Raw genomic sequence first — 24,250 nt, forward strand, 5'->3', positions numbered from 1 at the left:
GTTTAGGTTATACTTCACCAGAAAGCAATTTTAACAAGCACAGTTTGACATTTAAACAAATCCATTCATAATATAATATAATATATACTGTATATATAATAAACTCTATTCTGTTGAGCTTGCTAAAAATTATACAAATAAATAAAAAATGGTCACAGATTCCACAAAAATATTCACTAAAAAAATGTACGCAGCAGTTCTGACAGCTTCTAATGAAATTATGTTCAACCAACAAAAAACATTGAGGTAGAAGAACTTAATCATTTGTAACATAAGCACATATTTTTATGCTGATTACTGATTAAAATTTTTTTTGCACCAACTAAGGGATTTGTGGGCCTGGAACCAGTTTATGTTTCCTTTTTTTCAGTTCAAATCCACAGCTATGATAACATGCTAAATGTAACCTTTTTAGCATGTACATTTAATGAACAAGAGTAAGAATAAGATGTTACCTGTCACTGGCAGTTAGTACAGAGTTGTGTTTACTTTCATGTGGTCTACTCATCAGCAAAATTCTAACCACAAAGACTTCAACGCAACAGAAACTCTTTTAAATGTCAAACATAACAGCATGTTTTTCCCTTAACTCTCCCATTTCAACATTTACTCTCCTTATCAAGTCAGATGCAAAGCATGCTGGGAACTAGAAATCCCCTATTTCCAAAGTTAACAAAACCACTTCTTTTTTCAAAGAAATTCAATTAACGTAGAAATTTGAGTTTAAATTACGCTCAATATTAAGTTAACGATCAACATTACTATGTCAATTGAACTCTACAAAATATAATTTAATGCAACTTAAAAGGTTTAATTATTTTTTTTTTTTTTATACTTGCAACACTGCATTTATTTAACTTGTGGTAACAGGTCTCCTGAATAATTTTAAGAGTATAGTAACAGCTGATGAAAATTCAGCTTAAAATGACCAGCAAGACATCTAAAAGGCAAAATACTGGCAAAATAAAATCACCTTATTACCACTAGAGGGCTCATGTCAGTTCAAAGAATAATTAACAGGGTAATTTGAATCAATAAATGAGCTATATATTTACTTTCTACATCTCTTCAAACAGCAGTTGTGTCTTACATTCTAGTAAATTTTTATTTTCATACAAAATCGTAACACCACTAGCCAGAGACTTTAAACACACCCTACAGAATCATGCTAGTTTTTATTACATGTCACACTTTCATTACACAGCAATCTTCCACTAAAATGACTTCACAAGGTCTGCTGACATTGATAACTAAAACTACATGCCAGCAGTCAGCAGAGGATTTAAGTCTCATTCTGTCACACAGTAAAAACTCATGGCACAGTATCATCATTGGAAGCTGTAACACATGCTAGGCCTGCATGACATATCAGCACACAAAGGTCAACATCACTTTAATAAAATCTCATAAAAATACTACAATGTCACCTTGTCATTGAGCGCTTTGCGTTTCAAGTGCACTATAATTATACGACCTTGTTTGAATTATAAGACAGACTTTTCTTTTAGGACGGTGCTGTCAGTCTCTTCTAAACAAGTACACGAGTTACTGTCTGCCCTCACCCCATTTACACCGCACACGGGCTCCATAGCCTTGAAGAACTCTGCTTTTATGGTCCTCAAACACAAGCATGCAGGTTAATCAAAAGGCCAGTTAACTTTAGCATTTACGAGGAGAACATTTTATTACAATTGCGGAGTTAACAAATCATATATGTCAACAAAATTTGCTTATTTTACGAATTTGCTAAGTTACAGTGCAATTAAATGAAATGCAATGAAATTAAACACTTTACTATAAGGTCCCATTAGATAACATTAATTAAAGTATTATTTAACAATGAGCAATATATTTGTTACAGTATTTATTAATCTTTGTTGGCATTATTGAATAAAAATACAACTGTAATTGTATCTCAGTTACCCCAATGTAACCCCAGGTATTATTTATAAACTATTATAGGTTTTATGAATATTTTGATTAGCTTTTATTTTTCATAATTTTTTTTAATTTTCATTTTAATATCATTTTAAGTTTTAGTAATTTTGTAATAAATATGTGCTTTTGCCATTTTTATTAGTTTTAGTTCTTTTTAAATAAAACTATTAACATTTATTTTGTTTTTATTTCAGTTTTAATTCAGTTTTAATTTGTAATTATTTCTAGTTTATTTTTATTTTTTTGTTAATAAGTTTATTAACTTAAACTTATTTCAGTTAGTTGCCAAAGCAACATTAAAAAAAAAAAATCTAATATTTATTTCAGCTTTATTTCAATGAACAAAAAATGTATTTTGAATCGTTTTAGTTTAAGTTAACCATAATAAGTCTGACTGCAAGTTGCTAATGCAACAGAGAAAGAATTGAAGTGCAGGACCCCTGTGTGTGTCATTTGGAAATACGCATGTCACTGTGCTGGAGGACATACACACCCCGTTCTGTGCAAATGCCACTGAGGAAGGTGGAGATTGGAGAACAAATTGCCCAGATATTTGCACACGTGAATACAAGGGACGTAACAGAGGTCTATTTTAGTGAGCCATTCACACGCAGGATTCAACCCATATATCCATCACGAAAAACATATAAAGTTTATTGTTCTTCAACGCCACCACACAACTCATCCTGCTCTGATTGCCTCCTAGTTCAAGGTAAGTCCTGCAAGGATTCACAGCATGTTTACACCAAGTTTAATGGACCTACACGTTGTCATAAATACTTAAGGACATTGGGTTTATTGCTAAACATTTGAGGGGATTTGTACTGTATGGTCTGTTTATCGCTCATAGATTTACAGCACACATTTGGACATTCAAAGATAATCATACTCGCACCTTCACTGCTGGAGGATGGATGAATGTATATGTACAGCCTACATTCTCCCATGTCACGACCGTGGCTCCCCGCAGGGATTAGCAAACACAGCGCCATGTATTTCCGTAACAAGCCGCTTGTGTCAACTTTAAGGAATGTATGTTAGGAAGTACTGTAGCTGTTTCACGGCTAGCTTAGACATGGAGAAGTGTGGATACAAGATCCAACGTTCTTGACTTAGCCAGAGATTTGGCTCGCAGAACCAATTAGACCATGAAACCTGTTCTCAGATGATTTGTCTTGCACTTAAGCACTCAAAAGTAAAAAAAAAAAAAAAGGTAAAAGGGTAACCATACACATGTTGGAAATCAAACGCATACAACTTTGAACATCACTGAACATGTTTCCTCATTGTACTCAGATAATTAAGTTCAAAATCAAACAAAAATTAATCAAATAATTGATTTCTAAATACAAAGAATAAAAAAAAATAACATATCTTTAAATAAAATTAATAAAAAATTTTAACAAATCTTTATTTAATTTTTTTTGTTTACTTTTTAGCAAAACACTCAAAATATCCTGACAATTTAGTTCAAAATAACAGCTATCTTTTCCAAAACTTGAGTTCTAGCCAGGATCCGTATGAAAGCATTAGTATCAAGTATAGTGAGTTCAAGGCTAGAGCTTGAAACTGGGCCATATGAAAGAATGGCAGCAATGTTCAAATGTAGCCAGGCTGGGAACACTAACAAGCATGTGCTTTATCAGGCACAATAGGTACGAATGCAATGAATAGGTACGGATAGAGTGCTTGGCACCAGGGCTTTATATAAACAGTCTTCTTTGGATACGAGGGCCCCAAATTAAATTTTCCTCTACATTGTGACTCCTCTGCCTTTTAAATACTTGGCACTCGTCACCTTTCCAGACTATGTTCTATGTGTGGACTGTAAGAATGTTTCCTAGCGACGCAAATCTGACGCACAGTTTCATACACACTGAATGATATCATCACCTCCAAGAGATTTAGGATCACATACATGGACAGCCATTTTCCATTTAATGCGAGATATAATGTGATCACATATGTGATGTCTTTATAAACAATTTATATGTGTTTTTTTTACAAAGAATTATATATATATATATATTTTCCTTTTCAGCAACTATACAGAGAAAAAAACATGTCTGAAGGGTAAGTATACTTTGACAGCCTTATTATAAAAATTGTAGATTGGATCTATTGATCTCTTTTGTTAATGCATTTTGGTGTTTCTTTTTTTATTATTATTTTATCGCACTGCTCTGTGCTTTGTCATTGTAGACCGGTGAGTTTTGGAAAGATATACCATAATTCATAAGTTATTAAAAAATAATTTGGGAAGATTAAATATGACTTGTATTGTTTTTCAGAAAAAAACTAAGTATACTGCCACAAGGCGGCTGCACTTAAAAGTAAGTTGTCTGTTTGTTTTTCAATCAAATAGACTGTTTAATAAGTTATTTTTTAAAGAAATGCATTCATATTAATATTAATAACGTAATACTTTTATTCAGCAAGGATGCGTTAAATTTATCAAAAGTGACAGTAAAGACATTTATAATATTAGCAAATTTCAAAATTTCATATTAAATTTTTTTTGCACAAATATTAAGCAGCACAACTGTTTTCAACAATAATATGATATGTTTCAGCAAATCAGCATATTAGAATGATTTCTGAAGGATCATGAAAATGCTGAAGACTGGAGTAATGATGCTGAAAATTCAGTTTTGCATCAAAGGAATAAATTACATTTAAAAAATATATATATATATATATATATATATATATATATATATATATAAATATATATATATATATATATATATATATATATATATATATATATATATATATATAAATATATATATATATATAAGTTATTTTCAATTTTTACTGTACTGTTTTTACTGTATTTTGGATTTAATAAATGCAGCCTTGGTGAGTATAACTTTCTGACCGCAAACTTTCAACGGTATGTCATAATTTTAGTAATATAGATATGGTTAGTGAACATATGCACATATTAAATGTAATGTATGTAATGAAAGTTGAGAGTAGAATTCATGACGAAATGGCTGGCTGTGTTAGCTATGCGCTAAGCTATGTGCTAATCTTCTGTAGCTTTATATTCACATCAGTGCTGTTACGTTACAGAGCAAATTATTGAAGAAGGCCACGTCTATGCTGGCAGCTGAAAAAGAGCAGAATAAAAGAGAGAGGGATGAGGCTCTTAATGAGAGGGTTCCTCCTCTCAAACTATCTGGTTTGTCTGCACAGGAGCTCCAGGTATTTTCTTAAATAAGCATTTCTGCACAAGCAATATGCAGAAATAAATATTATTCATGAATGTCTTCACTGGTTTTTATTTTTATTTTTCAGGAACTTTGCAAAGAGCTTCACCGCAAGATTGATGTTGTTGATGAGGCTCGATACGATCTTGAAATGAAAGTGGCTAAAAATGAAATAGAGGTAATGGTTTTGTGTCTACTTTTACAAAGACAAACAAATGATTAAATAGTAGTTTATTCATGAATACAAATGTTAATAAGTGTTAAGATCCCGCCATTCTACTAAATAAAGTATTAAATATTTGAATTGGGATTCAAACCCATAACCTTACCGTTGTTAATAACATCAACAACGATAAGATTATGGATTGAATCCCGGGGAATATGAAAATTGTGCCTGCACAATGTCTATCAAGCAAAGATATTTTAGTATTATTTAGAAACTCTTACAGTATTGATCAATATTTTGAATTAGCTTTTATTTTTTTTATTTTTATTTTTTTTATTTTAGTTAATGTTTTGTTATTTTTTGTTCTTTTGCCAATTATAGCCATCGTTGTTTTAATCTTTAGTTTATTTTGATTTCAGTTTTAGTCATTTTAATACTTTTAACTTATTTATTTCAGTTGGTTGCAGAGGCAACCGTTCTAATTTACATTTAAGTTTTTGTCATCTAATATTTATATTTATTTTATTCAAGCTTTATTTCAATTACTGATTTTTTCCCCCATGTTTTTGTCAATAATTAATTTTTCCTATTACATTTACAACACTCCTCTCAAATGAATAAATACAAAACTGACATCAAAATAACTAATTCACAAGTTAACATCATTGTGGTCCATTTCAGATCCAGTCGTTGACCCAGAAGATTTGGGAAATGAAGGGTACAAAGCAACGAACCAAACTGAAGAGAGTTAAGAAGTCACACGATGCCAAGCTCGATGCACTGACTGAATCCAAATTGTCATCAAAGTCAGATTTCAAAGCCAACCTGAAGACAGTAAAGAAAGAAGATGAGAAGGTAATGCATTTGATCTATGTTTTAGTCTTTTGGCATATAAATTCATTCATCATTTAAATAAATCAAAGCTCATTCTAAACCTATATTTATATTCGTCCCATTTATAGAAAGAAGAGGTGACTGACTGGCGTAAGAATGTGGAGGCTATGTCTGGAATGGAGGGCAGGAAGAAGCTGTTTAATGCTGGACAATAAAAACGTTACAAAGTAAACTAGTGACTTGAAATCCAGCACATTTACCTACCAAGCTTGTTAATTCAAGGTTGCCATTGTTTTTTACTTCTCAGACTCTGTAACAAGAAATGTGTACCCAGACAAGAAGGTTTCTATCATAAATGGTTGGAAGCAAGAAAATCCAAACTGTACAAATTAGAATTCTTGTGACTAATAATATCAATGAAACACACAGAAACTGTTTATAATGTGCATAGTTTTAAGTGTTTTTGTAGGTGATCTTAGCACTTTGTTCGTCTTTACCAGTTTTCCTTTGCTCAAACTGGAAATTAATTAAAATGCAATGTTGTGAAATAGTGCTGTTTAGGAATAAAAGATGTCAGATATTGTAACACTTTCTATGCTACTGAAAGTAAAAACTACAATGTAATGGCATTCCAAAATTAAATGACCCCATGCACAAAGAAACACGTTGTGTCACTGTGCAGTTCCCTTGCAAAACAAACGCCGTCCTTGAAATGCATTGCTACACTTGGTTGTGTACCTTGCAAGTGCATAACTGGTTTTAAGTTACCACATTGCTTTGTGTATATTTACTCAAATTCAATGCAGTGATGGTATCATTTGTTTGCATTTCAAACTATTTGGAAATCCATTGCAAACCAAGATTGTATGAGTATAAAACATGAAGAGATAACATATACACCGATTCATCTTCATGTTGTTCCAAATTAAACTGCTGACTGAAGTTATTGAATAAAAGTTATGTTTTTTCAAGCTAACTAGGCTCTGTGATCACTTTCATTTACAGTACAGAGGTCATACAGCTATGGCTGACTTCAGCAAAGCCTTTTATGCCTTGTAGGGTCAAACAAAGGGAAATGAAGAGTGACTGGCAGTGGACAATGTGTGCAATTGTGTTTTGATGGTGCTGAGTAAAATGAGCCTCAGGGTGTAAGGCTTCAGTCTATTTTAGTGAGCCACTCAGAGGAGGCCAAAGAGGCCATAAAATTCATCTGGGTTTTCTTGTGCACTGACATTGTCACCCTCTCACTGCCTTGGAGTGGTCTTTGGAGGAACGGGTATGAACTACTGCACTATTTGGCACCGTTAACTGTAAAACCAATGCATTTAATTGCTCTAAAAATTAATTTAACTGCTGACATCAAATTAATGCATAGCATAGCTCAGATAGTTTGATCTTTAAAAGCTTTGATGAGACATGGCTGGTTAGATTGCTGAGATCTCTTCTGAAGCCAAAGGATATTAAAAGTCTCAGTTTGCATTTAATCTCACTGCTGTCAGGGAGAAACAACTGAGATTTTCTTTTTTTCTTGAGGGCTTTCCAAATCTGGTTTATCCATCAGAAACTGACTTGTGTGTGATATTGAGAATGGGTGCTACAAAATGTTTGTTAAAGTGTCATCTGCTTCTAAAATACTACTTATGAACTGTGCTTATCAGTCACCAATCTTTATATTTCAGATTTTGACTAGTGGTTTACACCAGATTAATCATAAAAAGGAAGTACTTAGACGCTCACAATGTCTGAATCGTAAGTATTCAGTCTTTTAAGTTGTTAATATCTAGATTTTGCTGTAAATGTACATGTTTTAAACATGCCGTCTTTTATTTCTTTTCATAAATTGAAAATTGCCATTTTAGACAGGTAAGTGGGTTTTATTACTTTAACTTTTTGTATATGGTAATATAATTTTTTTTGGTCACCAACAAAATCTGATTGTGCCTAATTCTTGCAGAGACCCAAATCTAAGATTACGGCATCCAGGAGGTTGTTCTTAAAGGTATTTGGTTCTGTTCGTTTTACAGAGAAGATATAATTTTTGAAGATGATGCATTTAACAATACCTTCTGACATGTTTTGCTTCAGACAAAGCTGCTGAAGAAGGCAACCTCTATGCTTGTGACTGAAAAAGAAGAAAAGCAGAGGGAGAGAGAGACCACCTTGCGTGAGAGAGTGCCACCTCTACAACTGTCCGGTCTGTCTGTTCAAGATCTTCAGGTAAACCTAACTCAAAAATTATACTTTTAATGAATTAAATATACATACATACATACATATATATATATATATATATATATATATATATATATATATATATATATATATATATATATATATATATTATAATTAATTAATTAATTAATTAAATATTTTAATTAATGAAAATTGTTTTTTTTAATTAATTTTTTATTATGTTTTCATATTTATTAAATTTTTAAGGTTATAATTATAAACTTGGTTCAAATAATTAATTCAGATGATGGTGCTAACTTTTTTTATTAATTAATTAAACATTTTTAATTAATTAAAAAAAATATTTTATTAATTAAAAAAATCGATTAAAAAGTTATTTTTTAAGAATTGGTGCCATCTGTATTGAACATAAATGTTGAAAAAATCTTGCACAAGTATTGTAGCTTCAGTGATTTTCTAAATCTAAAAATAGCATTAACAACTGCATCAGTCATTTCCCGATGTCATTTTATTGGTACAATACTTTGTTTTCAGGCTCTCTGTAAAGACCTCCATCAAAAGATTGATGTTGTAGATGAAGAGAGGTATGACATCTCCGTCAAGGTGACCAAAAATGAAAAGGAGGTACTACACCACCACCATTTATCTTATTACGTAGATTCAATGGAAATACACTTTATGCTGATCCACTATAATGAGTCTGCTTCAGATTGCAGATTTGACTATCAAGATTACCGAACTTAGAGGTAAAATGAAGAGACCTGCACTGAGGAGGGTGAAGATCTCTGCCGATGCCATGTTGGGTGCTCTTTTGGGCTCCAGGGTCAAAGAGTCTGTGGATTTCAAAGCCAACCTCAAGACAGTCAAGAAAGAAGAGGAAAAGGTAAGCCATGTGACATTTTAAGGGAAAAAATACAATTCTGAGTGGTAATGCATATGTATTTTTGAGCTATTTTAACACATACCTGTTGTTACACCTGTTCCTCTCACAGAAAGAAGAAGTGACTGACTGGCGTAAGAACGTGGAGGCCATGTCTGGGATGGAGGGCAGGAAGAAGCTGTTTGATGCGGGACAATAGAAGATACATTTTAAAAACTTAATGGTTTGTTTGTCAATTATCTTTTGACTGAGAATGTCTTACTTCACATATTTCACCTACACTTTAAGCACTGAATTTTATTTGTTTTCTTTCAGGTGACAACTACACCAGAATTAATAAACTTCTTAAAATGAATGCATAAATCAATGCAAGTTCATAAAACACATATATCCTATTGTAATAATATCTTAGGATTATGATTTACAATTTTATTTTAGTTAAAAAGAAATAGCATATAAGTTATTTAGACAAGAAAACAGTGTCTGAAATTTATTTGATGTCTACTTGATGGTTGCTGTGATGTTGAGCCCATTTTCTGTCTTAAAAATAAAAACACATCAAAGAAAGCCTAAATATTTTGCCCCTTTGACCTTGCCATGCACTTTTATCTATTTGACCTCACTTCATAACAGACATAACACAACTGCTGTCTCCCAGGAATACCTTCAGTTGTTCTAACATCAATCAACAATATTTGTAAATTTGTGGAACTTAAAAAAATACATGCACTTTAAAAGCTTTTCAAACTAAATCACTAATTTAATTTTGTTATTAAAATGTCTCAAAAACTCTTAAGTACACCAACTGAAATCGTGCCAGTGCAATTTCTGCAATGCCAGACTAACAGACCTTGATACATGCTAACTGACAACAATTGCCATTTTTCTCAAAATTGTGAGTTTAAATGTCAAAATTCAGACTTTTTTTCTCAGAATTGCGAGATTATTTCTCACTGTTGCAAGTTATAAACTTGTAATTGCGAGTTTATTTCTTTGACATTTTTTTCTGAGAATTATGTGTTTACATGTTGATTCTGTTTTGTTTGTTTCCACCATGGAATAAAAAAAAATTGCAACTTTTTATGTCAGAATTGTGAGATTATTTCTCAGAGTTCCAAGTGATACAATTGTAATTGCGAGTTTACATATTTTACATCTGACCTTGTTTCTCAGAAATCTGAATTTACATTTAGCAATTTTGACTTTTACTGAGAATTCTGCATTTACATCTCACAATTCTGTTTTGTTTGTTTTTACCATGGAATAAAAAAAAATAGCATCTGACAATTCCGACTTTTTTCTAAGAATTTTGAGTCTATATCTCACAATTCTGAAGGAGAAAAAAGAGAAATAATTGTGAAATTAAAAGTTTTTTTTTTGTAGTTGTTTTTCTATGACATTTTCTGTTATATTACTTTTTTTTCTTTTATTCTAAGAGTCTGTACCTTGAAGTTCTGAGTTTATGTATTACAATTCTGAGAAAAAAGCCAAAATATTAGAATTGCGCAATTACCTTTTTTATTTTGTAATGGAAAACTGAAGCAATAAGCAAACAACTATGATACAATGATCCAATCAATTCCTGATGGACCAAAAAAGTTCCAGCCTACATTTTTTCCACATGGATAAATGTCACAGCAGAGAAGACAGATGAAGACTGTAACTGGACTACTCACACACACACACACACACACACACACACACACACACACACACACACACACACACACAAATAAAAATGCTGTAGCTGGAATATAATTGCAAATATAAACATATTTAATGTATTTTTTTATCTCTAATGGCCAGCTATAATGATATTTCCATCCAGAAAAAATATAATTACTGTCATAATATTATAAAAATAAAAAACATTACAACTCAAATATCAAAACAAAACCAAATCAGAAAAACAAAACAGGTACAGAAGCTGTCACAGGGGCAGTAACTTTTCAAAAGATACACCTTTGTACCTAAAGAGTCCATACTGTGTACATATTCATACCTAAAAGTTATCGCCCCAGTGACAGCTTTTGTATCTTTTTCTGAGAGTGTACAAAGCCATTTAAAGACAAGGACTTCTTGCAGTTGGCATCCAATCATCTGGCCATAATGCCTAAAAATAAATCCAGGACAAATGGCAGGTGGTAATACACTACATATCTCTTGGAGTGTCACCTCTCAGGAAGAATGAGGTGTGACGAGGGCAGCTCACATTACATTAAGGCAGCGCTTCCACCTGCTTGCTGTCCTCTAAACACATCTTCTCCTGCCAGCTATTGGTCGCTTAATGTGCATGGAAATTATCACGTTCATGAGATAGCTGTCATAGCATAACATCATATTGCAATTAACTGGAATAAACGTAGATTCAAAAAATATGTTATTTCCACTTCCTCACTGTTTTATTGATGCCTTGACATCTTTAGTTGTTAGTTGTACCTTAATAAGTGCAAATTTCTTGCCTTATTTACTCTTACAGACCGTCATTTCCACTCAGTTTATTTCTGTTATGACCAGCATTAAATTTTAGACCTTTGAACTGGTCATCAATATGGTTTTGGCCACCAAAAAGAGACATTGAAACTGGTCCACACTGCATAGCTGCATGTCTCTGTCCAAATTAAACTTCTACTACACTTGTTTACTGTGTGAACAGTTAATGTCAGTAGAGTGGCACAGATAGGGGTCTATTTTAGTGAGATGTTCCCATGCGCGCTGAAACTATAAATCTAAGGATTTTCTTCGGTCAGCCAGCTGACTCGCACTCCTGTCTTTTCTTCTTCTAGCAGGTATGTCTCTTTCAGTGGTCATAAGAGGCTAAAAGCTATGTGTTTGGTTATTTGCAAATGCATCATTATTTAATTGTTAGAAGGGGTTATAGATTAGCTGTGATGGTAAAGGATTTATTTTTCATTTATATTAAACTGGTATGAAATTGGGCACAGTTGCATTCAGATGTCTCTCAAATTGGTGACAATCCTGGAAGATTTTCACCTATGCTAAAACTCACGGACGCTATGCACAGAACTCCTTCCGCTGTGTAGAGGACTAATAGGTCAAATGGATGGATTAAAGGGTCCGATTACCAATGTCATTAATGAATTAGAATTAAGTTATGCGTGATCCTTTAAGGATTGCATAAATCCTACATTATATGAAACATGCGAAATTTGGTTTTGTTTTGAGTTTTAATTTTTTATATATTTTTGCTGTGCTATAAAACTTTTTTTCTGGAATTGTAACTACAAAAGTAGCTTGAAATTTAAATATGATGATTACCCTAGTGAAAAATAAATATACTTAAAAGTATTCGAAATACATTTATTTCATGCTAACTATACAACAAATACATCAACATTTTTATATACTTAATAAAAATACCCTGAAATTGTACTTTTGGTATACTAAACTGGTAAAGTCAAAACTAATTTTGTACTTAAAGCACTTTAATTGTGCAGAAGTAGTACTGAAGTCCAACTACAGATATACTGAAGTATTTTTGATTGTGCTATTGCAAATATACTTACAATGTCTAATGTATCTGTTAAGTGATAACTGTGACTTGCAATAGCACATCAGATGGTTGCAACATTCTCTTTAAGTGACTCTGTATGTAAAATAAAACATTAATTTTCTTTGTCAGGTCATGACACCATACTAGACAACCACAGGACCAGAGTTCATTAATTAAAATAAAGCTGAAATAAATAAATATTTAATATAAGAATTATTGCCTTGGAAACTAACTGAAATAAAATGAAAGTTCAATTTAATGTAGGCTACTAAAATTACCAAAACTAAAACTGAAATAAATATTGATTAAACATAAAAAAGAAAAATATAATTCAGTATAGGCTACTAATAAATAGTATAAAAGTATCTAAATACTAAAATAGCACTGCACAGGATATGGGTCAAATGCTTGTTATCTTAAATATTCTGATTTGTTAATTTCCTAATATGTGTTTCAGAGTAGAGATGACTTTAAAACAGTTATTTTATTTCACAGATAACTGAGAACTAAAGAAGGATGTCTGACGCGTGAGTATCTCCACCTCCATCAGTAATAGCTGTTTATGAATTCTGATATTTGTCAAATGTGACAGGTCTCTATCAATATTCTCTTGTCTATGCTCCACCCGAAGCCCCCAACCAAAGCCAAAACCCAGGATCACTTCAGCTCGCCGGCTGGGCTTGAAGGTGAGCGCCACCTGCTGACCACAGTTATACACACAAAGTTTACTGGGTACTCTTCTCTGCTCAAGTAGAGATTCTATATTGATAACAAAAGTAATAACTCTTTGCTTTGATATGACAACAATGGTCCTGTCATCCTGAATAAGGCTGCTGAATACAGCACTGGACATGCTGATAGTAGAGAAGCAGGATAAAGAGAAGGAGAGGGAGCAAGTGCTCAGTGAGAGAGTTCCTCCGCTCAATTTTTCCGGTCTGTCAGTACAGGATTTACAGGTACAATTAAATGATTTAAATGGATCATTGAACTCCTTTTATAAAACTTAAACAAAATCGTTAACCCAAAATAGAAAACTCTGTCATCATTTACTCTCCCTCGTGACCTTCGTACGTAGATGACATGGTGATGAAAAAAAATTAGATGGGAGGGAAAAAGAACACTAATTTTCTTCCTACCTAACAGCAGGGTTGCCAACTCTCACGCATTTGGCGTAAGACACGCCTCCAGGCTCTCACTCTGCCCAAGTAAATCTCACGCCAAATTGGCAACTCTGCTTGCAACATGAAACAAAGTATCAGCTTTCAAATTTTGTACGTTTTAATACTAAATTCAGACAATAAATACCGTTTTGGTGCACTTAATGTAGCTTAAATGTAGCGCTGCAGTCAAAGCCAGAGACATTGAAAAAGAAGAGATACGACAAGCTTTGATCTCGCCGCGCGCGGTCACGTGGTTCATGGAGCTCACCAAACAAACCAGCGTTGACAATACAGTTGAATGGGTTTAAGTAGAATAGACGACAGCTTCACTATACAGGTATTTGCAGCAATTTTTGGTAAACATTACAGCATGATATGCATTCTGGAGAGTGATGGAGAGGCAACATTAATATGGTTTTCTTAACTCAGGTATTGCTCATAATGCGACCATACAGCTTAACTATTTTTCAGTTAAATAAGTTTTGTATATTTTAGTTCAATAATATTTATTTCATATTTTGAGGAGATATTTTGGTACTAAATACTATTTGTAAATACCATTAAATGAGAAATTTAAAAAGGTTGAGAACTTTTTTTTAATGATACTCGCATAATTACACAATGAATGCAAGCAGATACTGAATTTAAGTTTAAAATGGTGCTAAAATATTTTTATCTCTTATATTTACAGTATACACATGAATTTATATTGAATCGAGATCGAAATCACCCCCCCCCCCCAAAAAAAAAAAAAAAATTAAATACAAATCTCACTCCAAGTTTAACTTAAAAGTTGGCAACCCTGCTAACAGAAGCCTATTTATTTAGCAGCCTAAGCTGCACTTTTAATTTAATTTCATAACAAGTGCATTTCCACAGTTCATATTATAATATTTAATAGTTTTAAGTAACCTAATTTCTTAATTCTATAATTAAAATATATATATATATATTAATTATTAGCTCTTTTATCAACTATTTTGTGTACGCTCTGTTTTGTGTAGCAACTTTGCAAGGAATTGAATCACAAGATTGACGTGATTGATGAGGAACGCTATGACATTGGCATTAAGGTGGCCAAAAATGACAAAGAGGTATGAAAAAATACAACAAAACATCACTATTTAGAAAAAAATACACTAAACAAATAATAAGATAAATTACAATATGTGTGGTCTGTGTTGATAAAGATACAGGAAATGAATCAGAAGATCTATGAGATGAAGAGCAAGCTAAAGAGGCCTAACCTGAAGAGAGTCAAACTGTCAGCAGAACACTTGCTAAGTGTCCTTCTAGGCTCCAAACACACACAGTCCATTGACTTCAAAGCTAACCTGAAGACAGTGAAGAAAGAAGAGGAGAAGGTAAGACTATATATATATATATATATATATATATATTATATATATATATATAAAAAAAAATACTTTAAATGCAAAGAAGTGCTAATATAAAAAAAACAATTATCTGTATTTACCTTCCACAGAAAGAAGAGGTGACTGATTGGCGTAAAAAACGTAGAGCATTGTCTGGAATGGAAGGGAGGAAGAAGCTGTTTGATGCTGGACAGTAAAAGGTAAATACTGGCAGTAAAAGAGGCCCTAAATATATATATATATATATATATATATATATATATATATATATATATATATATATATATATAGTCATTTTAATAAATATTTTATTGAACAAAGATCTCTCTAAACATATGACAAGTAAGGGGTAGATAGAGACTAGCAAAAACAACATCATGTCTAAGCAAAATCTCTTCAAATGTCTTGCAGATGGCAGCAGTACCAAACCAAAGATGACGTCAAAGATGTAATCACTGTTTTTACTTCAGATAGTACTTTTTCAAAGAGTAAAATGAGCTTTGACTAACAATGTTTCACTGTAACGTGTTTTCTTACTGTAAGTTAAGGCTAACTGATCAGTTTCACAGAATGCAGGGTAACACTTTACAATAAAATCCCATTAGTTAATGCATTAACTACATTAACTAACAATGAGCAGTACATTTGTAACAGTATTTATACATCTCAGTTGTTAACTTTAGTTAATTAAAATAAAACTGTTAGTTCGCATGTCAGCTCCATTAAATATTATTTCATGATTGATTTTACTTTTGACTTTATAACTGTTGATTTTAATACTGTATTAGTAAGTGTTCAAATAAAAAATAACTAAGATTAATAAATGCCTGATTTGTCTTTTTTTTAGATTGTGTTAACTAATGTGGTCATCAAATGTTAAAGGGTTACTCCACCCCAAAATGTAAATTTTGTCATTAATCACTTACCCCCATGTCGTTCCAAACCCGTAAAAGCTCCGTTCGTTTTCGGAACACAGAGGAAAACCTGGAGATGAAAACTGTTCCACAGACTGCCAAGTAAAGTCAAGCTGTTTTATATCAAATCAAAGCTAAATACACATAGAAACAGCGCATCCTTGTGGCGCGGATGACACAGAAGAGCATACACAGCATACAGTGATATGGAGAGAGACAGAGGAGACTGTTGATAAAGGAATTATTGAATAAAGTCATTATTTTTGTTTTCTTTGCTCACAAAAAGTGTTCCCGTAGCTTCATATAACCCAGATTGCACGTCTGATGGCAGATGGAGTATTCTGACAACGACTTTCATACCTTTTATGAAAAGGTATGAAACTGCTATTTACTTGACAGTCTATGGGACAGTCACAAGCCTCCCGGTTTTCATCCAAAATATCTTAAATTGTGTTCCGAAGATGAACGGAGATTTTAAAGATTTGGAACGACATGAGGGTAAGTGATTAATGACAAAATTTTCATTTTGGGGTGGAGTATCCCTTTAACAAATGACACTTTATTGTAACATCTTACCAAGTACATACATCATGTTGACATATTGAATGCTAGGAATAGAATCTGATTTAGCAGTAAATCAAAATGAAATGTTTTATTTCATGGTAAAATGTAGTATTTCAAAGTAAAAGCGCTTTCTTCACATCTTGTCATATTTAATACAGCTGCAGTTCTTCTTTTGCCCTCCCGATGGCAGCCTACAACAACATATCAGGAAGAAGAAGAACCACTCAGCATTCATCACTTCTTCATGTCCCTTATCGATGGTTGTGAAAATATCTGTGATTTCAGATCTGAATTAGTTAAGCATTTATGAAAATATTGAAATATAGTTCAATATTCCAATATAATATTTAAATATAATGATATTATTAATATTTTCTTGTAAAGAAATGAGATATGAGATATTGTTTTTTCCCCCAAGATATGCAGTATATACAATAAAAATAATAACACAAAAAAATGAACAATAATACATTCCAGTTCAGATTAAATTAGATCAGGCAATGTGTTCAGATATAGTTTCATTGTTGGACTCACCCTTAGTCTAGACTCTAAAGGACATAAGGTACACTTGAGCACCAGGTGCTCCGTCACTCTGAAGCCTGGGATGTGAAGCATTTGACAGTAATAATGGTGTGGACACTAGTTTATTTTAGTGAGCCTCTCACCAGTGCTTCAGAATCTATAAATCTGCAGAGTTTCTTCCCTGTGGCCAAAACAGTCATACTTCCATCATCTGAGAGGTAAGGACCCTCGGGTTATAACGACTTCTAGCAATTCATGCATATTAGATAATAGTTATAGATTTTTTTGTGTTGCTTTTTACCCTGCATCTCTTCAATGATATTATAAAAAGAATTAAAAAATATGAAATGTCTTACATTTAAATTTGTACTGTAAATGCTTGTATGGCTGTACTAAGCACTTATGTGTCTAATCTAGTATTTTTTTTTTTTTTACGAAATATTTTGTCATTTGTAAGCCTCCAGGAAAAAGCAAAGGCACAAAAATGTCTGAACCTGCGTAAGTATTTTCAAAACCTTTAGAAATATTATTGAAATTAAAAATTATTTACTGTATTATAAATCTATTCATATATTAAATATATGTGTTTTCATTTCTGGCCCTATCTGTGTCAGTCCGGTGAGTAACTTACATTTGAACATTTTATTTAATAATATTTGACACATACTGAAAATAAATTGAGTAAACTTAAAGCACTGCAGAATTTGTGATAGTCAAAAAATTGTTTGTTTGATATTGGCTCTTTTCTTCAGAAAAAGCCCAAGATTTCCGCATCTCGTCGGTTATTCTTAAAGGTTAGTTTCTATTTTTTCTGTGTGTGTGTGTGTTTCTGAAAAGATCCTGAATTATGATTTTTTTTTTTTTTTTAACCATACAGTATGTCATGAACAACTCACCATGATCTACATATGAATATTTCATGGCCATGCAACTTCTGTTATTATAACACACTGCAGACCAAAATACTGAAGAAGGCCAGCACCCTGCTGGCAGAGGAGAAGGAACAGAAAAAGAGTGACAGAGAGCAAACACTCAGCGAGAGAGTTCCTCCTCTCCAGCTGTCTGGACTGACTGTACAGGACTTACAGGTTGTTATTCTTTGGCCTATTGTCAGAATGCTTTTGAAACTATTATTTCTTACGTGCCATTACTCTGTTTACAGAATCTGTGCAAAGAACTCCATCAAAAAATTGATGTTGTCGATGAGGAACGATATGACATTGAATCTAAAGTTTCCAAAAATGAAAAGGAGGTACAGTTTGTTGCTTTAAAAATGCCGTTATTTATTTAATAGCCCTGACTGATACTTCTGCTATAGATTACAGATTTAAACTACAAAATCTTTGAGCTGAAGGGAAAGATGAAGAGACCTGCCCTGAAGAGAGTGAGAGTGTCTGCTGATGCCATGCTGGGGGCTCTGCTAGGTGCCAAACACAAAGAATCCATTGACTTTAAAGCTAACCTCAAGACAGTGAAGAAGGAGGAGGAAAAGGTAATCTCAGTACTTTGACATCAATATCATACTCAGACTCAATACAACATACTCATATTCAGTGCTTTAATTTTTCTGTATTAAATTATTTGCAGATTTTTTTTGTTTTGTTTTGTTGTTGAATGGGTGCCATCAGAATGAGAGTCCAAACATCACAATAATCCACACGACTCCAGTCCATCAGTTACCATTTTTATTATTGTCATGAAGCAAAAAGCAGCATGTTTGTAATAAACAAATTCAACATTAAGATGTTTTTAACTTCAAACCATTTCTTCCAACTGAAATATAAGTCCTCTATCTATATTATTGCTTTCTCCAGGGAAAAGTCATCTCGTCTTAAGAAATATGCATAAATCAAACACCATTTTTAAGCAAAAACAGTCCAGAACAGATCTAATCAAATCATCATATTCTCATAATCTGTCCAGAAGTGACCATTTAAAGCTGAAATGCCTCAGCGATGGATTTGTGTCTTACAAACAGAGTCATGTGGATTACTTGTGAATTATTTTGATGTTTTTATCAGCTGTTTGGACTCTCATTCTGACGGCACCCATTCACTGCAGAGGATCCATTAGTGAGCAAGTGATGTTATGCTAAATTGCTCTACATCTGTTCCAATGAAGAAACAAACTCTTGAATGGCATGAGTTCATTTTCAGCAATCTTTCATTTTTGGGTGAACTATTCATTTAATATGCTCTCTTTGACTCTAGATAAATACAAATAATAAGAGTTATTGAAATATGCATTTACTCGTAATCTGCACAGAAAGAAGAAGTGACCGACTGGCGTAAAAATGTGGATGCTATGTCTGGCATGGAGGGCAGGAAGAAGATGTTTGCGGGACCAAATGCTTAATGAATTCTTTAAAAATTGTTATTTCAAAAATGAAAATCCAATGTGAAAGCTATTTAAAAATACACATATTTAACAGCTGTTTAATTCTGGTTATGTATTTGTTTTATTGCATAAACAGCTGGATGAACGAAAAACAATTGTATGAGAAATTCACAAAGCTGTGCTATTGTTATAATCACATTTATCAGTTCAAATATTGAAACCTGATTTATGACACATATAAAACTTTTATTTATGTTAATATTTGATTATTATATAATTGCATTTGTCATTATATAATAATGCTTATATTGTAATAATATTTATATGTGATCAGTTGTGTGAATATTGAGGAACAATAAAGCTATCACTGTTTTCACCAGTAATTCCAAGGTTTCTTGCTGGCATTGCTCTCTGTTAAGAGTTTTTTTTGGGTGCAAATACCATTTTTCCACAAGATAAGAGTCCTTTAACCTTTAAACCTACTTTAAGTAACTGGGTTTACCTGTTAAATTAGATGAACACGGTTGTAATCCACTATAATCATAATCCTACTCCTTTATTTAATTGAAGTACAGTACGGCTCAGTTTATTATCCTAAAAAGAAATGGAACTGACGTTATCTATCTCAAAATAACAGCAGTTCCAATTCGCCACTGTACTCTTAAAAACGCCTACTTATGGAGAACACGTAGCTGATTGGCTGAAAGAAGTGTCACTCAAGCAAGCGCTCTCGCGTTTGTTGATGCTGCTCTGACAGTTCCTGTTGCAGAGCTGCAGCTACTCTGAGCTGAGCGCTTTCTAATCTGAAGGTGAGCACATAACAATTCATAGTCATTTTCAATGGGCATGTCTAATTTCATCTTCATTTAGATTTATAATTAAACGATACAGATAAGAATGTTTTGTGCGAACACTGTGCGATGTCATTAAGACATGCTAACAGGCTAGTTCGGTTTTGTTATATACTGAACTGTTGCGAGACAATAATACAGTAACGTAGTTTAATACATCGCTTCTTTTCATTTCACTTTAATATTTTGATACTTATACATTTAAGCCTGTGAATGCGACATTTTTTTCCTATTTTAGAGTTTGAAAAGAAGAGTTGGTCAGAGCTGGTCAGACCATTTGTTAAATTAGCATTGACATTTAGTTCATGACCCTTAACCTTTCAGTTCTAATCTCCAGTTTGGTTATATATAGTTTATTCTATCTTAATATCTTCTTGCCTTATAGTTGCATTTTGCAGATAGGCAATAGGAGGTAGGCAATAATAAAGTTTACAATTTTTGATTATATAACAATCGATCAGTTGAAGATTTGCTATATTGCACATATCTGCATGTGCATCTCTTTCAGGCTTCTGTACGGTTTCTTCTGAATGTCCAAATACAAACTCTTCCTTCTCCGACATGGGGAGGGGGCCTGGAACAAGGAGAACCGCTTCTGCAGCTGGGTGGACCAGAAACTGAGCGAGAACGGGGTGGTGGAAGCCCAAGAGTGCGGCAGGCTCCTGAAAGAGCAGGGGTACCAGTTCGACCAGGTTTTTACCTCCATACTGAGCCGCTCCGTCCAGACGGCCTGGTTGGTGCTGGAGGCCATGGGACTAGAGTGGGTCCCAGTCACCAAATCCTGGAGGCTAAACGAGCGGCACTACGGTGCCCTGATTGGCCTCAATCGGGCCGAGATGGCGTTGAACCATGGCGAGGAACAGGTTAAATTATGGAGGCGAAGCTATGACATCATGCCGCCCCCCATTGATGAGTCACATCCCTATTACGCTGAAATTTACAATGACCGCCGATACAGTACGTGTGACGTTCCAAAGGAGGAACTGCCCAAAACGGAAAGTCTAAAGGAAGTGTTGGACAGACTTCTTCCTTACTGGAATGATGTCATTGTACCAGTGATCAAGAGTGGCCAAATGGTCCTCATCTCTGCACATGGCAACAGCTGCAGGGCTTTGCTTAAACATTTGGAAGGTGAAACATATTTGTTTTTAAATTCTGTCTTCATTTACTCATCATCATGTAATTTGCTGGCAATGAAAGTCAGTTTGGTTTAGTGTTGTTTGAACCCCACTGACTTTCATTTTATGAACTGAAACAGTTGAAACATTCTTCAAAAATCGTCTTTTAAAATATCTTCTCAAACTCTTTAATACTAAGTTATATAATGATTCTAAAGGCCTCTGAGTTCAAATGACATGGAGACTACTGACTACACCCCTTGACCTTAAAGCGCTTGGAAGGTTATCACAAGGGGTCAAAAGTGACAGTTAAGACATGTATAATGTTGCAAAAGTTTGCTATTTTAAGATTAATGCTGTTCTTATATTCCTCAAAGCATTCTAAACAAGTATTATGTTTCCACAAAAATATTAAGGAGCACAACTGCTTGGTTCAACATTCATAATTATAAGAAATGTTTCTTGAGCAACAAATCGGCATTTTATAATGATTTCTAAAGGATCATGTGACATTGAAGACGGGAGTATGATGCTGAAAATAATAAAATATATATTAAAATAGTAAACAGTTATTTTAAATTGTAATATTTCCCTTTAAATATGATCAGTAATGAAGCATAGAGAGTGGATAGTAATACTAATGAAGTTGGTATTAAAACTTTAAATATTTTAATATTTTATTTACACACTTTTGCTGTCTTCCTCAACAGATATATCAGAAACAGACATTGTGAATGTAACGCTGCCCACGGGAATACCAGTCTTGCTGGAGCTTGATGAAGATCTTCGACCGGTCAAGCCCCGTCAGCTTCTGGGCGACCAGGCCAAAATTCAGGCAGCCATCAAAAAAGTGGAGGATCAAGGGAAGGCTAATGCACAAAATAAATAAGGATTTTCAGAGTCATTCAGATAGGAACTGTTGAAACAGAAAGATTATTAGTCACTTAGTATCTTCAGTCATGAAGCTCCTGGTAAAGATAGTTTGGGCACATACTGTAGGGTGTGTCTGAGGTAGACTGGTTTAGTGGCATTTTAGGAATCATGAAGAGTTATACAAGTCAATATTTTGAATTTTAAGCACTGGTTACTGATCTAAAATGCACACTTGGTACATATATTTTGTTATAGGAAGAGGTCTGTAGACCAAATAATAATGAAATATATATTGAAATAATATTATTTAAAATGATCATTTAATAATGTGGTGTTATTTTTTGTTAGCTCTTGCCACGGAAAACCAGTGGTGCCTTCCTTTGGGCAAAAAATAGGATCCATCAGTTGTGTTCTAATAGAATTTCGTATTAAAGGTCAACATAAGCTTTTAACAATTACTGTATTTAAAAACTACCATACAAGAGTTTAGGGTCAGTAAAAAGTCACTTAAGCTAACCGAGGCTGCATTTATTTGATCGAAAATACAGTAAAAACAGTAACAATCTTTAAATATATCTTAAACTGTAATTTCATTGTCATGATTCAGAAATCATTCTAAGGAACTTAACTTAAGTAACTTAAGGAACATTTATTATCAATGTTGAAAGCAGTTGGATGGGAAGCAGAATGGAATCATTCTTAAAATTAATTAATAAATAATAATAATAAAAACAAGCATATTATTCACTCCACTGTCTGGACTTCCAGATTAAATCTAATCTTATTGAATTCATATTTATATTCCACAAATCAGGTTTATTAAGCTTACTATTTAAAATTCAAACTAGAGACTCCATTGGATGTCTGAAGGATAATTATAAATTATTTAAAATATTTTGTGTTACATAGCAATGTTAGCATACTTTACGTATACGCATACGTATTTTAAAATGTTTTTTTTTTTTTTAAGGGACATTTTGTTTTTATTGAAAATATTTATTAACAGAGATATTAAGATAATATGTGTTAAGAATAAGTTATGAGTTCATCATGCACTGCCAAACGCAACCCACACTAGCTCTTTTGTATCTCATTCTTTTCTCCACCAACATTTACCAACTCAAATGCAAAGGCAAACCAGTCTTACTGGTGAGTAAAATCTAGACATTTTTGTGGTTTAGAATGTCTGTGCACTGTAATACCTTTTGTGTATTTAATGTTGCTCAACACTGTACTGTATCTGTAGAGAAATGTTATATGTGTGTTGTTTTTGTTATAATGGCCATAGTGGCTTTCACTGTTACATGTCTACATGTTTGACCCCTGTTATGGCACATTATCGCTGACCTAATGTGGTTTTACTATCTTTTCCACCACCCAGAAGCACTGGTCTGATGGGTTTAGCACATCCCTGAAGCATTTCCCTTAGAGATTAATATATAAAAATAAAGATTACCGATATAAAAGTGTTAATGTGTATTAAATGATGTGTGTGAAAAAGTATAAAACACCTATTAACCAGGAGGAGGTGCTACGGTGTTTTCTGAGAAGACATTTCTCCGGTGGAACAGATGTTGATCTTAATATAATAGTGGTGGATGGTAAGTTTATTATTACAGAAAGCACTAATGACATAGAGAAACTGATTTTGGTTATTCAATAGGATGTAGCACTTGGCAGACTGTACATATTCACTACACCTAATAGCTCACATTTGTCTTGTTGAGCTGGAATGTTTGAAAAGAAGCACTAAAACATGTTCTCATCATCTTTAATGTCCTCTCAGAAGAATCTA

The 24,250-nt window shown here is 33.1% G+C and overlaps 5 protein-coding genes across 6 annotated transcripts; all 5 read left to right on the forward strand.

Moving 5' to 3' along the window:
- The first annotated feature begins 2,484 nt into the window (after nucleotides 1–2,484).
- tnni4b.1 (troponin I4b, tandem duplicate 1) lies at nucleotides 2,485–6,815 on the forward strand. The gene is made up of 8 exons (XM_019101558.2): nucleotides 2,485–2,650; nucleotides 3,980–4,011; nucleotides 4,141–4,144; nucleotides 4,230–4,271; nucleotides 5,017–5,148; nucleotides 5,242–5,331; nucleotides 6,001–6,174; nucleotides 6,282–6,815. The coding sequence occupies exons 2-8, from the start codon at nucleotides 4,001–4,003 to the stop codon at nucleotides 6,366–6,368; spliced, it is 540 nt and encodes a 179-aa protein (XP_018957103.1). The 5' UTR covers nucleotides 2,485–2,650; nucleotides 3,980–4,000; the 3' UTR covers nucleotides 6,369–6,815.
- A 465-nt stretch (nucleotides 6,816–7,280) lies between these two features.
- Nucleotides 7,281–9,794, forward strand: tnni4b.2 (troponin I4b, tandem duplicate 2). Its single transcript, XM_042753110.1, has 9 exons — nucleotides 7,281–7,429; nucleotides 7,833–7,902; nucleotides 8,013–8,016; nucleotides 8,108–8,152; nucleotides 8,239–8,370; nucleotides 8,881–8,970; nucleotides 9,056–9,229; nucleotides 9,339–9,449; nucleotides 9,542–9,794. The coding sequence occupies exons 2-8, from the start codon at nucleotides 7,892–7,894 to the stop codon at nucleotides 9,423–9,425; spliced, it is 543 nt and encodes a 180-aa protein (XP_042609044.1). The 5' UTR covers nucleotides 7,281–7,429; nucleotides 7,833–7,891; the 3' UTR covers nucleotides 9,426–9,449; nucleotides 9,542–9,794.
- A 2,072-nt stretch (nucleotides 9,795–11,866) lies between these two features.
- Nucleotides 11,867–17,015, forward strand: LOC109087353 (troponin I, slow skeletal muscle-like). Of its 2 annotated transcripts, XM_042753274.1 has the most exons (9): nucleotides 11,867–12,015; nucleotides 13,236–13,267; nucleotides 13,372–13,426; nucleotides 13,565–13,696; nucleotides 14,905–14,994; nucleotides 15,091–15,264; nucleotides 15,387–15,476; nucleotides 15,688–15,724; nucleotides 16,913–17,015. In XM_042753274.1, the coding sequence occupies exons 2-7, from the start codon at nucleotides 13,257–13,259 to the stop codon at nucleotides 15,471–15,473; spliced, it is 549 nt and encodes a 182-aa protein (XP_042609208.1). In that variant the 5' UTR covers nucleotides 11,867–12,015; nucleotides 13,236–13,256; the 3' UTR covers nucleotides 15,474–15,476; nucleotides 15,688–15,724; nucleotides 16,913–17,015. The 2 variants fall into 2 exon arrangements, with proteins under 2 accessions (XP_042609208.1, XP_042609207.1); XM_042753273.1 differs by lacking the exon at nucleotides 16,913–17,015 and having other exon boundaries at nucleotides 15,688–16,038.
- A 448-nt stretch (nucleotides 17,016–17,463) lies between these two features.
- Nucleotides 17,464–20,002, forward strand: LOC109087346 (troponin I, slow skeletal muscle-like). The gene is made up of 8 exons (XM_019101557.2): nucleotides 17,464–17,494; nucleotides 17,734–17,774; nucleotides 17,891–17,894; nucleotides 18,029–18,070; nucleotides 18,233–18,364; nucleotides 18,439–18,528; nucleotides 18,595–18,768; nucleotides 19,542–20,002. The coding sequence occupies exons 2-8, from the start codon at nucleotides 17,761–17,763 to the stop codon at nucleotides 19,629–19,631; spliced, it is 546 nt and encodes a 181-aa protein (XP_018957102.1). The 5' UTR covers nucleotides 17,464–17,494; nucleotides 17,734–17,760; the 3' UTR covers nucleotides 19,632–20,002.
- Nucleotides 20,003–20,294: 292 nt separating this feature from the next.
- On the forward strand, nucleotides 20,295–23,928 carry LOC122142439 (bisphosphoglycerate mutase-like). Its single transcript, XM_042753140.1, has 3 exons — nucleotides 20,295–20,422; nucleotides 20,973–21,595; nucleotides 22,293–23,928. Exons 2-3 carry the CDS (start codon nucleotides 20,995–20,997, stop codon nucleotides 22,469–22,471), a joined length of 780 nt encoding a protein of 259 aa, XP_042609074.1. The 5' UTR covers nucleotides 20,295–20,422; nucleotides 20,973–20,994; the 3' UTR covers nucleotides 22,472–23,928.
- Nucleotides 23,929–24,250: the final 322 nt, after the last annotated feature.

The sequence above is a fragment of the Cyprinus carpio genome, chromosome B25 (genome assembly GCF_018340385.1).
Source record: "Cyprinus carpio isolate SPL01 chromosome B25, ASM1834038v1, whole genome shotgun sequence".
NCBI lineage: Eukaryota > Metazoa > Chordata > Actinopteri > Cypriniformes > Cyprinidae > Cyprinus > Cyprinus carpio.